The sequence below is a fragment of the Crocuta crocuta genome, unplaced genomic scaffold, assembly GCF_008692635.1.
Source record: "Crocuta crocuta isolate KB4526 unplaced genomic scaffold, BGI_CrCroc_1.0 scaffold430, whole genome shotgun sequence".
Taxonomy (NCBI): domain Eukaryota; kingdom Metazoa; phylum Chordata; class Mammalia; order Carnivora; family Hyaenidae; genus Crocuta; species Crocuta crocuta.
Genome location: NW_027527934.1, coordinates 2,469,010 through 2,482,965, shown reverse-complemented (window position 1 = coordinate 2,482,965; position 13,956 = coordinate 2,469,010). Strand labels below are relative to the sequence as shown.

Here is a 13,956-nt window from a genome sequence, read left to right as displayed (position 1 = left end):
CAGAAAATATATATCTGTGACATTCTAATGGTAAAAGTGTGAAATCTTCGCTACTGAATAAATGTTGTTTGACAGCAACTGCTAACCCAGAGATGTAGATTTTTATTTTTCTACTTAGGCATTTAAAATAAATGTTCATTCTACTCAAGTGAAGTGCCAGGTGGCCTCTGTTACCTGTACTATGAGGATGCCTCAGGGACTTTTTCATTTATTTCTGCTGTGACAGAGACATGGCTATCATATCATTTCATATATAAACTAGTATATTGTTAAGATTTATTAAATAGACAGCTGTCAAACTTGGACTAAGTTAGTGGGCACTGAAAACAGTAACACTGTTTTATAATGTGCCACGCAAAACTTCAGGTAATGTTTGGTGAATTTGTTTGCACGTTATTTGTAATGATGAGGTTTTAGAATGACATGAAATCCAAACTCTGGGACGATGTCAAGATCCAGCTGAGGCCCTGGAAGAAAGACTTTCCACCTTGGTGCAAAACCTACCATAGGGAGAGGGTGGAGTTTTGTGTGGCAATGCAAAGAACTTTCTGTAGTTCTTTAGGACCAAACAGATGTAGTGGGCCCTCCAGGTCCCCTGGAGGACACCCACAAATCTCTATGTACCTGACTTCTCCTTACCACAGCCTATTCATGCTCCAAGCTGGACTAGAGAGAATCCAAGCTTTAGAGATCAAAGAGAAGCACTTGGCCTTGGGCATGTCTTCCCCCCTCCACCAGCTCACCATTCCACATGATTGCTTTGCTGAGTGACAGGTGGATGGGTGAGCTTCTGGGCATGAATTCAGGTTACAATATCCCCCAAATCCCTCATCACTATTAGTGATTCCTGTAATAAAGACTTTAATTTTTAATGAAATTTGAGAAAGGTGGATGCTCTAATTTAAAAAAAAAAAAAAAAAGAGTAATAATTTACCATGTTAGCCTCATGCAGTGATGCCTTTTGCTGGCCTGCTCTGTGTATGTCATTTTCTCAGAGTCTGCATAAGCAGGCAACTCAATGAGACCTCTACCATCTGGCATTTTACAATAATCTAAGAACAATAGAAGACACAACAACAGGAATTCTTGTGTAAAAATTCCATTTCTTTCAAAATGGAATAAAAGATACATAAAATTTTTTATATAGCTGAATAACATTCCATTGTGTGTATGTATATATATATATATATATATCAAAAGTACATACATACATCTATATACACCACATCTTCATTATCCATTCATCTATTGATGGACACTTGGGCTGCTTCCATTATTTGGCTATTATAAATAATGCAGCAATAAACATAGGGGTGCATATTTTCATTTGAATTAGTGTTTTCACATTCTTTGGGTAAATACCCAGTAGTGCCATTACTGGATTGTATGGTAATTTTATTTTTAATTTTTTGAGGAACCTCTATACTGTTTGCCACTGTGGCTACATCAGTTTGCATTTCCACCAAACAGTGCACAAAGGTTCCTCTTTCTCCACATCCTCACCAACACTTGTTTCTTGAGTTTTATATTTTAGCCATTCTGACAGGTATAAGGTGGTAATCTCATTGTGGTTTGGATTTGCATTTCCCTGATGATAATGCTGAGTGAAATAAATCAGTCAAAGAAAGACAAATATGAATTCATTTCACTCATTTGTGGAATTTAAGAACTAAAACAAATGAAAGTGGAAAAAGAGACCAAAAAATAGATTTTTAACTATAGAGAACAGATGGTTACCAGAGGGGAGATGAGTGGAGGGACGGGGGAAATTGACGAAGGAGATTAAGAGTACACTTATCGTGATAAACACTGAGTAATGGGCAGAATTGTTGAATCACTACATTGTACACCTGAAACTGATTCCAGCTACCTATTCTGGAATTAACATTTTTAAAAAGATAAGTAAAATTCAAAAACAACAAAATACTTGGTTAATGTAGATATTTCAAACTCTAGAAAACAGCCCAGTTATCCAAAAGAACTCCACATCAAAGGATTTTGACTCAGTGAAAGACTGCACAGTTCATAAACATTCCCCGAATAGGATTTGATCTATTTGTACCATGCTACCTCTTTCCCAGAGAACCTTTATTCTCCTTTTCCATCTGAATTTTAGTTATCCTTTACAGTTCATGTCAGTTGGGGCCAACCCGAGATCCATTCAGTTGCTTAATTTTGAAAACTTATTGTCTGGTAGACTGGATATACCTTTAAGCAAAGAAGCCCTCATTCCACTAAAAAAATGCTTAGGAAATAAAGGTTCTGTAACCAGTATCCTGAAAAAATAGGATCATTATTTGAACTTAAGAAAAGTAGAATAAAAAAGAGTTAATTTTTTAGAAAGCCATGACTTCCGTTCTACCAAAGTTTTTACCCCTTCCTACCCTCAACAGGTTTATGTTGACAGTCATCAGGAATAAATCCTGCGGCATGCAGAGCAATTCGACAAGCTTTCCCGACCACAACTTTTGCCTCATTTCGAAATTCTGCTAGGCGTTCTCTCACCTAGACAGTGATGAATATGTATAATTAGCAATAGCAAAGTAGCAACCATAGAAAAAAAAATCTCAGAACTATAGATAAATATTCCTCACCTCTTCTAACCGTACAATTTGTGTGACCTTAAATTCTTGCAGGGTGTAGGTATGACATTTTTCAATATAACAAAGTCCCATGAAACTCAAGTGATAGCATAATTCATTTATTTTAAGAAGAGCTGGTCGCAAATGCTGAATGAAAATAAAAATTTATCATTGTTTAGTTAAAAAAAAAACCCTGTCTTTTAAAAGAATAAAAATATTTGGAAAGCAAGCATGGTTATTAGGGAAAAAACATAGGTCTATATATTAACTTTAGCTACAATTGCAAAGTGCATACATTAAACAGTAACACTTATGAAATTTTTTCTAAATGCACCCTTTGAATTTCTATTTATCTTAATTATGTGTCTTTTAGCTATGAAATTGAGGGCAAATAATAGAGGACTGGGAAATATCTTAAATTTCACGATGTATGATGAATGGCTACTAAAAGATTCATTGTGTTATCTTAAGGACTTTACAATGTTCAGTCACCATGGTAATGGAGGGGCCCATTTGCTGATCTAAGAGGCTATGACATAAAACAAAGACAACTTTGAATTAAAAAAATTTTTAAGTTAAAAGTTTTATCTCTAAATTTTCAGGGGTAACAAGTTGTTGAAAAAGAAAACTCAGTCACTATTAAGAACCTATTTATTTCTGGGGGCGCCTGGGTGTCTTAGTCGGTTGGGCGTCCGACTTTCGCTTAGGTCATGATCTTGCGGTTCATGGGTTCGAGCCCCGCGTCGGGCTCTGTGCTGACTGCCAGCTCAGAGCCTGGAGCCTGTTTCAGTCTGTGACTCCCTCTCTCTCTGACCCTCCCCTGCTCATGCTGTCTCTCTCTCTCTCTCTCCTAGAACTTAAAAAAAAAAAAAAAAAGAACCTATTTATTTCTGGACTGGAACAATGAGTGGAAGTAGATGGATGGATAAATAAAATATATATATCCATACAATAGCATATTATTTGCCAATAAAAAGAAATGCTATAATATAGATGAATGCTGAAAACATGAAGCTAAATGAAAAAAGCCAGCCACAAGGAAGCACATATTATATAGTTCCATTTATATGAAATGTGCAGAATAGGCAATCCAATAGAGACAAAAAGTAGTTTAGTGGTTGCCTAGAGCTGGGGAAAGGGTTGGGAGGAGATGGAGAGAAATATAGAATGATCACTAATGGGTAATAGAATTTTTTAAAATTTTATTTATTTATTTTGAGAGAGAGAGAGACAGAGAAAGAGAGCAGAGGAGGGGCAGAGAGAAAGGGGGAGAGAGAGAGAGAGAGAGAGAGAGAGAGAGAATCCCGAGCAGGCTCCACACCATTGGTGCAGAGCCTGATGCAGGGCTCCAACTCACAAACTGTGAGATCATGACCTGAGCCGAAACCAAGAGCTGGATGCTTAACCGAATAAGCCACCCAGGTGCCCAAACAGGGTTTCTTGATGAAGTGATGAAAATGTTCTTAAACTGACGGTAGTGGTGGTTAATCAATTCTGTGAACGTAATAAAACCACCGAATGGTATACCTTAAATGGGTAAATTGCACAGTACATTAATTATATTTCAACAAAGTTGTTAAAAGGAAACGTAGGCACAGGTGCCTATACGGTTTGTTACTAAAAAAGTATGAAAAGAAATATTTCTAGCATATCTCTACATTGATCCCTTCAACCTAGTCTAGGCAAATCAGCCCTTCTAATTAACTAATTGTAAATATAAGAATAGTGATAAGCATGTGTGTAATTATAGCATCTAACAGACATTTAAACCAACACAATGGGTCTGTTATTTAGGTCAATCTAAGCTTAAATGGATGAGAACTTTCTAGTCTGCTAGGACTACATTTGAGAGAAGATATTATCAAGGTCGAAGCACTATTGATATGAATGGTAGGCAGAGAGGACAACTGTCGGCACATAAGAGAACAAGCCTTAAGGATCAATAGAGGTGATCTCAGAGACAAATACAGGAAGAACTATTTTATATACCTAGTAACAAACTTATGAAATATATAGTGCCCAGGACATGGCAAAAGATAAGAGGTGGTAAGAAGATAATAAAATAAGTTCAAATGATTGATGGATCCTCAATGAAATTAGAGGTCTAGGAGTTGAGCTTGATATCAAGAAGGACTAGAATATTTTCTACAACCCAGAATGCTTGATGAAATGGATGACCTGAAATAGTACATCTCATACATTTGTTTTGCACTAACATCTATGTTAGCCCTATTCTTTTAATGTTCCTTTATTGTGTAACTGACATCTTGATAATGATCTTTCAGATCAGCATATGAAAGTGAAGGAAATGAGCAGTAAAAAGCAAACTTGAGGCTTCTGATTTGAGAAGATGGTGACTCAGTGTCATAGAAATAGACAGTTGAGGACTCTGACAGTAATGGTGATTCTAGATCATTCCCAGGGGCCAAATAGAAAACTTCTTTTTTTTAAAAAAAATTTTTAAATGTTTATTTATTTGAGGGGCGAGGGGCAGATAGAGAGACACAGAATCTGAAGCAGGCTCCATGATCTGCACTGTCAGCACAGAGCCTGATGTGGGGCTCAAACCCATGAACTCTGAGATCTTGACCTGACCTGAAGTGGGATGCTTAACCAACTGAGCCACCCAGGCACCCCACAAGTAGAAAACTTCTAATGCAAGCTGAAATTCAGTGAATGGGTAGAGATTTTAAATATGGGCACAGACCCTTTAACAGTTCTTTTCCCATGATTACCCCATCCTGCAAAGCAAAGATTAAAATTTTTCCTACTGTCTGAATCCATGGTAGAGGAAAGTATATGATACCTTGGGAAACACTGGCCCATGAAAACAAGTCCCCAGATTATTTTGGACCATAAAGTCCAGAGTGACTCAAAGGTAAGAGGAGGTAATAAGGGTTGCCAGCCTACTCTGCTCAAGAGGATATACCATTTTCCTGATCAGCATCAAAGGGGGCCATGAATCCAAACCTCTGAGGCTGCTTCTAACTGAAGGGGACCTGTGCAACTCTTTTCTTATACTTTTGCATTCTGCAACACTAGTTAAAATGTAAAAACACTGCTAGACTGCCAGACTCTTAAATGACAAGACAGGATGAAAATTCTCATAAAAAGATGAAGTATTCTATTTCAAGGACAGTCTATACCAACACCTGTAATAGATTCACACTTTGTTTTTCTGTAATTCTTTTAAAATATAATTAAAAATACGTACAGGATTAACAATGAACAAATTTTTTTGCAGAGATTGCCGACATCCATTGATTTTCTTGGAACGGACATTCTTCCTCCACACATTAAAAGCCTTCCATTTCCGGAAAAGTGCAAATATGGGAATCTTAGTGAGTTCTCTGTGATATAGATACTCCTGTTCCCATCGATCAATTTCGATATACTCAATTTCCTCATTATAAATGTGTGTTACTGCTTTTTTGCTAATAGTGTAGTAGTCATTTTTATTGATATTCTCATAACTTACAACTCTATGAAGAAATAAAATTGAGGCAAGTAAATAAAGTATTCAATACAAAGTTAAGCAATTGCGTTGCTTTTTTGTTCTAAAGATATAAAACGTTTCTGAAAAAAACATATTATTTAAATTTTTTTAAAATGCTAACAAACTATTTTTAGATTGAATAAATTACTTAAGAAGAGAAAGGGGAGCTCCTTTTGAAAAAATAGTTGTATTTATGTTAGGTCTTAAAGATTTCACAACCTTGGCAATATGCTTGATAATTTCAGCTATACGATTTTTACAAAAACAGCTCAGTTGCAGATTTTTACCACACAATAGTTCTATATGAAATCTACCTGAAAATAAGTTTTTATTATTTAGAAACTATTCAATAGTAGTGTAAAAGAGCTTACACTACTCAGTATTTGAAAGTATTATGAAAAAGATCAAATCAAGAAAAGATGAATTAAATAGGATTCAAATCAACCTAGATTAAGCTGAAAAAATATGCCCAATTTATCACAGAATAAAATAATTATTACTGAAACACTATTTCAAGATATTCCTCTTTCAGCTGCCATCAAGGGCATTCTTCACCCTTATGCTTCACAGGAAACAGATCAAATAAGGAAGAAAAAGCAAGGGAGATATAAAGACAGGAGTAAGGACAAAAGTACAGAAGGAAAAAAAAGTAATGAGAATAGAAAAGGCTGATTCTCCAAAATTTCTTAAAACAAGAACTTGCCTGTAAGCACAAAGGGGTTTTATTTTGTTTGTTTGTTGTTTGTTTGTTTGTTTTTCTGTTTTTGGTAATTTTAGCCATAACATGAAATACTGGCTGCAACTTAAATATTCAATAACATAACAACTGTGAAACATATTGTGATATAGCAAGTTACTAAAATATATTTTAAAACTTAGGAAGACAAAGTTTATATTCTACAGTACTCTAGAATATTAAGATAAGGGAGAGCTGCAAAATAAAGCTCCAAATTGTTTTTATGTTAAAACTATGCAAAAATTATATGTACTAACAAAGACTAGATAGGAACACTCCAGTGAAAATCAACTGTTTCTCTTATCTACATTCTCCCCTGATCCTTAGCTCAGCATTCTGAACCTGGAGTTTATGTGGCCCTTTAGCATGGCCTTCAGGTCATCTGTGAAATCCATGAAATTGTTGTCGGTATACAAATTGATATACATATGTATGATAATGCTTTAAGAAATTGGAACAAAATTCTCCTATGTGGTGGGTCATTAAAAAACATTGGAATAAATAATTTCTATTTATGTTTAATTAAACTGAGTAAGAAAAACCTTTTTAAAATTAGGGCATACAGGACTAGAATGAAAAAACAAAAAACAAACCAAAAAACCCCACCAAAACCCCAAGCCAAGACCTGATCATGGGAGCACACAGGATAGTCTGGGAGCTGATGGTAGGGTAGAGAGGAGTCTGAAGGTCACTCTTCTACTTCAGTGTTGTAACAGAAAAACGTCAACTTGTTCAGCTATTACCTAATTCCCCTATCTGTTTGTCTGTGTTCTAATTACACTTCACATCAGAACTGTCTGGGAAAACACCAGGTATTACATGTTGCTGGTGAGGTGTATGAAAAATTTTTATTTTCTTTTGATTTCCTGAAAGCTGAAGATATAATTAGGACATTCTTGGGGTGATTCTCTCCAAAACGTGAAATTTTAACTTGTCTCAGAAACTGTAATTAACCTCAGATGTTTCATTAATATTAGTCATCAAACCAACCAAAAGACAAGATCAAGCAGCTCACTATGACCTTCATGTATGTCTGGAAAACTTGCTCTCATTGGTCTATCTGCTCCTTAAGTCCCTTCTAGAAGGTGGCAGGTATGGTCCATGATGTTGAATTCTGACTTTGGCTCAGGTCATGGTCACACCACTCTGGGTTCAAGCCCCACAGTTACTGGGTTCAAGCCCCACGTTGGGTTCTGTGCTGACAGCTCAGAGCCTGGAGCCTGCTTCGGATTCTGTGTCTCCCTGTCTCTCTGCATCTCCTCCACTCGCACTCTCTCTCTCAAAAATGAATAAATGTTTAAAAAAATTAAAAAAATAAAAATAAAACAGCAGCTCTATCTGTTGTTACACAGATTGAAAATGCTTCTGACGATCTTTAGACCAGTCTACAAGACTAGTGCAGAAACATGGTTTGTCTCCTGCTCCAGAACTTTAAATAGCCTCCTACTGCTTATATCATCAAATTCAAATTACTTGGCCAGGTTTTTGACACTCTCCTTTTGTTTCATATTAGTTCCTTCTCTGTCCCACAAATTGCCCTTTTTAGTCAGGCTGATTTATCGTATCCACGTTAGGCCATGTTAGAATGCATACAGAGGTCTTCCTTCACCCTGTTCTCTCTTCCTGTCTCCTTCAAGCTTCTGATTTCAACAAGCAAACAAGTTATTACCCGCTTTAAGGTAGTGGAGTATATTAGATAAGTTCATATGACCCTATGCAAATATAAGTTCTCTTATTTTCATAATTATACAGTTTTGTTATGATTTGAGCATCTTTATTGGGTGATGGTAAGCAAGCAACTGCCTGGAAAGAAATTAGTCACTTCCTGTGTTCTATAATTATAAACCTCAATTTATTTGGTGATGGTCAAGATCATGAATCTATATGGGTTTAGATATAACCTAAAAAGGAGAAGAGAAATAGCTTACTTTGCTTCTGGTTTGACTAACCAGAAAGGGTAAAATATCTAATAAGGAACTCCTTTTTACCTAGAAAATTAAAAACATAACTAAGAAGAAACACCCAAATTTCTGTAATAAGAGAGTACTCTAGGGCCAGTGGTTCTTAGTGCAAGGTGCCTGGAACAGCAGCAAAAGCATCCCATGGGAACTGTAATTTCCCAGCATCCCATGGGGATTGTAATTTCCTCAGGCTATATTCCCAACCCACTGAATCAGAAACTTGGGAGGTTTAACTATCTGTTTTAACAAGTCCTCTAGCACTTGCTTGAAAACCTCTGCTCAAAGTCCATGGTGTGCAACACTGAGTTAAATACTGGAATTATCTGGTGAATTTTAAATAAATACTATTGTTCAGGCTCACCACAAATCAATTAAATAATGTCTTGGAGTAGGGCCTGGGTGATTCTCATTAGTAGCCAAGGCCAAGAACCACTCTTCTTAGAGTTTTCAAAAAAATTTTTTAATGTTTATTTATTTTTGAGAGAGAGAGCACAAGCATGGGAGGGGCACAGAAAGAGGGTGACAGAGGATCAAAGCAGGCTCTGCACTGAGAGCAGATTAGCCCAATGTGGGGTTTTAACTCATGAACCTCAATATCAGGACCTGAGACGAAGTCAGATGCATAACCAACTGAGCCACTCAGTTTCCCCTAGATTCTTCAAATTTTTGTGTGAAATGAAATCATCACCTATTAAATTGTCATAGCCCCAGAATAGAATAGTGCCAGGGTGTGTGTGTGGGGTGTGTGTGTGTGTGTGTTTGCCTTTTTCAAGTGCAAATATGAGGTGCCTTTAATGTTTCCATGTGCTGGTTGAAATTTGACTCATTAGATTTAAATTTCTTCATGGACTAGGGGTGCCTCAGTGGCTCAGTGAGTTAAGCATCTGATTTAGGCTCAGTTCAGGTCATGATCTCATGGCTCATGGGCTGTAGCCCCGCGTCAGGCTCTGAGCTGTCAGCACAGAGCCTGGAGCCTGCTTCAGATTCTGTGTCTCCCTCTCTCTCTGCTCCTCCCTTCCTCATTCTCTGTTGCTCTCTGTCTCCCAAAAACAAATAAATGTTTAAAAATATTTAAATTTCTTTATGGACTAGCCCAGGAAAATGGTCATTGTGTTAGACAAACTGGCAAGGTTTCTGATAATGTAGCTTCAAAATAATCTGTCATTTTATAGGACATATAACCTCACTATGAAGTTTTTTGTATTTATGACTTCACACAGAAACCACAATGTTGAAGTTTGAGAAAGTACCAAACATATCTATGTTTTCTGTTCTAGGTCACTAAACAGGTAATCTCACTGAAAGGACAGAATAGCTTTAGTTTGAAATTGAAAAACTTCCTTTAAAAATACATTTAACAAGGCACCTGGGTGGCTCAGTGTGTTAAGTCTCCAACTCTTGATTTTGGGTCAGGTCATGATTTCAGTTTTCCCGAGATCGAGCCCCACGTTGGGCTTCTGCTGACAGTGAGGAGCCTGCTTGGGATTTTCTCTCCTCCTTTCTCTGCACACCCAAGGGGTGTGCTCTCTCTCTCTCAAAATAAATAAATTAAAAAAAAAACACTTTAAAAAAATGTATTTTTGAGAGAGCACAAACAGGGGAGGGGCTGAGAGAGGGGGACAGAGGATCCAAAGCAGGCTCTGCACTGACAGCAGTGAGCCTGATGTGGGCCTTGAACCTACGAACCATGAGATCATGACCTCAGCCAAAGTCAGATGTTCAACCAACTGAGCCACCCAGGTGTCCCTTAAAAAATACTTTTATCTTAATAGGCCTAGGAGCCACCTGAGAACTTGATTATTTGGAAAGTAATATGTTGTAGAAAGTAAGCCTGGTGTAGATGATTATATGGCCCAAGTTTCATAACTCTGTTTCACAGAGTCCCAATCCCAGCACATATCCCTCAAGAAATAGTTGATTGGCTATACAGAGTAGAAATGCATAATTAGCATTATTTAGCTTGAGGTGTCTCAATCTCAGCACTACAGACATGTTGGGTCAGGTAACTGTTGTGTGAGGCTGTCCCGTGCACTGGCAGCTGTTGGCAGCTTCCCTTGCCTCTTTCCACTTAATACCAGTAGCACCATCCTCTCCAGTTACAACAGCCAAAAATTCCTGCAGACATCCCCGAATGTTTCCTGGGGAGCAAAATCCCCCAGGTTGAGAACCAGTGATTTAATTTAATGTTTCTTAATTGCATATGATCACAGAATAATTTTTTTTTACCATCTACCTATTAATATCACTTACATATAATGGTCCTAGAAATACACATTAGGAGACATGTAGGTAGAAGAAATTTTGGGTCCTCTTTCTTGGCTTTATAGACCCTAAACATGTTTGGGATTTGGGAAGGGCTCTGCTGTACATTCTGACTTACCCACCAAATTCTAATGGTTTTAAAATTGACATCGCACAGAGGATGAAACCATAGAATTGAAAGACGGGAGCGTCAGACATTATTCTGAGTTTCTATCTGCAAATGACAAAACAATATCAAATGCCAAGGCCCTTCATATATCTGTACCTCAATTTCCTCACCTTTCAACCATAAAGAATGCTCTTCTAATGGGGTTCTTTTGAGGATGAAATAATATTAATGTACAGAAAATACTCGGTACAGCCTAGCACAGCATGTGTGACACAAGTGGCAGGAAAAGTTATCATTATGAAATCAAGTATATTAGGCACAGTATATGAAAGGCTGGGTTCTAAAGCCTAACTACTTGGGTTTGAATTCCAGTCCCACAGTTCACTACACTAGCTGGTCACACTTGGCCGACTTTGCCTCAGTTTCATCATTTGTAAAATGAATATATTAATCCTGGCTACTTTATAGAGTTGCTATAAAGATTAAATTAATTAATACATATGAAGAATTGGGAACAGTGTTTGGCATATGCTAAGAGGGGTGTTTGTAGTATTGTGTAACAGTATTCACCTATTGCATTATAAAAGTCTGGCTACCACTATGACCTTATAGAAGCACCCACAGTTCCTTTTCAATGTGATCAAGTATATATTTCAATGACTAAAACCAAAAAAAATAGCAAAATATGGACATATATAAATAAAAGATAGTGGGATGAGAGGTTCTATAGATACAGGGGGAAAACTCACATCTACTAAGGAGGGAATTGTCAAACACCAACAGTGGCTCCTTTTATATGAGCAAGAAAAAGAAAGACTTAAATATTGCTCCACCAGGCAGTCTTCTTAGCTTCAACTAAATGTTCTGGTTAATAAAACTTTCATAGACCATATTTGGAACCCCTCTACTCAGAAGGGCATAGGACAGGAACCACTTCTCGCCATCAGGGCAGCATTAGACTTTTCTCTTCCATGGGCTACTTGCAGGAATCTATCAGCCACCCAGGAACTAGCCTCTTCCTAGATGACAACTCAGAGGTAAGGAGATGAGATCCACATTGGGTGGGTATGGAAACCACCCTGGCTTAAAAGCCTTATTACCAAATGAGCCAATATGTCTTGCAATAACTCTATAAGCATAAATAGATTTCAGGGTTCCTGCTAGAGACATGCCCAGAAAAAGAGGTGCTGCACCATGGTAAGTCCAAAGCTATAGATCCCCATCAGGTCTTTAGAATTCATTTTTAGACTCCCCCAGGCAGATATCATTTACAAATCAGGGGTCATTGTTATCATAAGCAATTTGCCTAAAAGTAACTGACATTCTACTCTTATCAGGATATAGGGAAACAGAGCTTCAAAGTCAACCAAGATCAGATTCTCATGCAGAGAAAATTGTTCTACAGTTCTCTAGAGCAATGCTTCTCAAACTATGAGTTCAAACAAATCCATACAATGGTGACATTTTATAAGGCATCCTGGTGAAGGCATTAATTATAATTTCTTTCTATTATAATAAGAAAAATAACACACAAGGCATTCAGGAAAATATTCAATATTGAATTTGATAAAACTTCCAAATAAAGCCTAGCTCACAAGCAACCACAGCGGTGACCATAACTGTTTTAAGGTAGCCACCTGCATTTCTAATCAAGACATGATGAATGGTCTGTTCAAATTCCTGACAGTCACCACTACTGAAAAACTTGTTTATAGAAATAGGAGACAACAAATATCAGATGATTTATTGCTTTGTCTCTTATGGATGGAAACTCCCTTTTCCATTAATCAGAATTTGGATAATTTGTTCTCCTGAAATTGTGAACCAAAGTTACCACCATTCTTCACTTCTAATAGCTTTCCCTTTTTCCCCTTTGATAAATGCTGCGTTGAAATTTCTTGTGAAATGTAAATTGATTTAAATCCAAATATTTCAAGTATTTCAGAAACAAATGGTGAAGCTTTCTCTGAAACACAGACAGACGTTACTCTGACTGAATTTTTCTTTAGGTTTAAATCCATTACAATCACTAAAAATCACCAGAGACCCATTTCTAATATCATTTTCCCAAAGCAGAATTCAAAGAGTGGTATTCTAAACTGAGAGCTTTTCCCCTAAGATCAGGAACATGACAGGGATGTCCATTCTCACTACTGTTATTCAACATGGTATTGGAAGTCTTAGCCTCAGCAATCAGACAACACAAAGGAATAAAAGACATCAAAACTGGCCAGGAGAAAGTCAAACTTCCACTCTTCCCAGATGACATGATACTCTATATGGAAAACCCAAAAGATTCCACCAAAAAACTGCTAGAACTGATCCATGAACTCAGCAAAGTTGTAGGATATAAAATCAATGCACAAAAATTGGTTGCATTCCTATATACCAATAATGAAGCAACAGAAAAAGAAATCAAGGAAATGATCCTATTTACAATTGCACCAAAAACCATAAAATACCTAGGAATAAACCTAGCCAAAGATGTGAAAAATCTATACACTGAAAACTATAGAAAGCTTATGAAAGAAATTGAAGAAGACACACCAAAAAAGTGGAAAAATATTCCATGCTCCTGGATTGGAAGAACAACCTATTAAAATGTCAGTACTACCCAAAGCAATCTACATATTCAATGCAATCCCTATCAAAATAACACCAGCATTCTTCACATAGCTAGAACAAACAATCCTAAAATTTGTATGAAACCAGAAAAGACTCCAGATAGCCACAGCAATCTTGAAAAAGAAAACTGAAGCTGGAGGCATCACAATCCCGGACTTTAAGACATATTACAAAGTGTGGTACTG

General features: G+C 37.0%; 1 protein-coding gene across 1 annotated transcript in view; it reads right to left on the bottom strand.

The window, feature by feature from the left end:
- DNAH6 (dynein axonemal heavy chain 6) overlaps window positions 1–13,956 on the bottom strand; it is a 209,415-nt gene that overhangs the window by 170,119 nt on the left and 25,340 nt on the right. The window contains exons 5-8 of the mRNA XM_077751897.1: window positions 5,797–6,064; window positions 2,595–2,729; window positions 2,385–2,505; window positions 935–1,052 (exon numbers count right to left, since the gene is read on the bottom strand). Of these exons, the coding sequence (XP_077608023.1) occupies window positions 935–1,052; window positions 2,385–2,505; window positions 2,595–2,729; window positions 5,797–6,064 (642 nt within the window). The remainder of the gene's footprint in view (window positions 1–934; window positions 1,053–2,384; window positions 2,506–2,594; window positions 2,730–5,796; window positions 6,065–13,956) is intronic.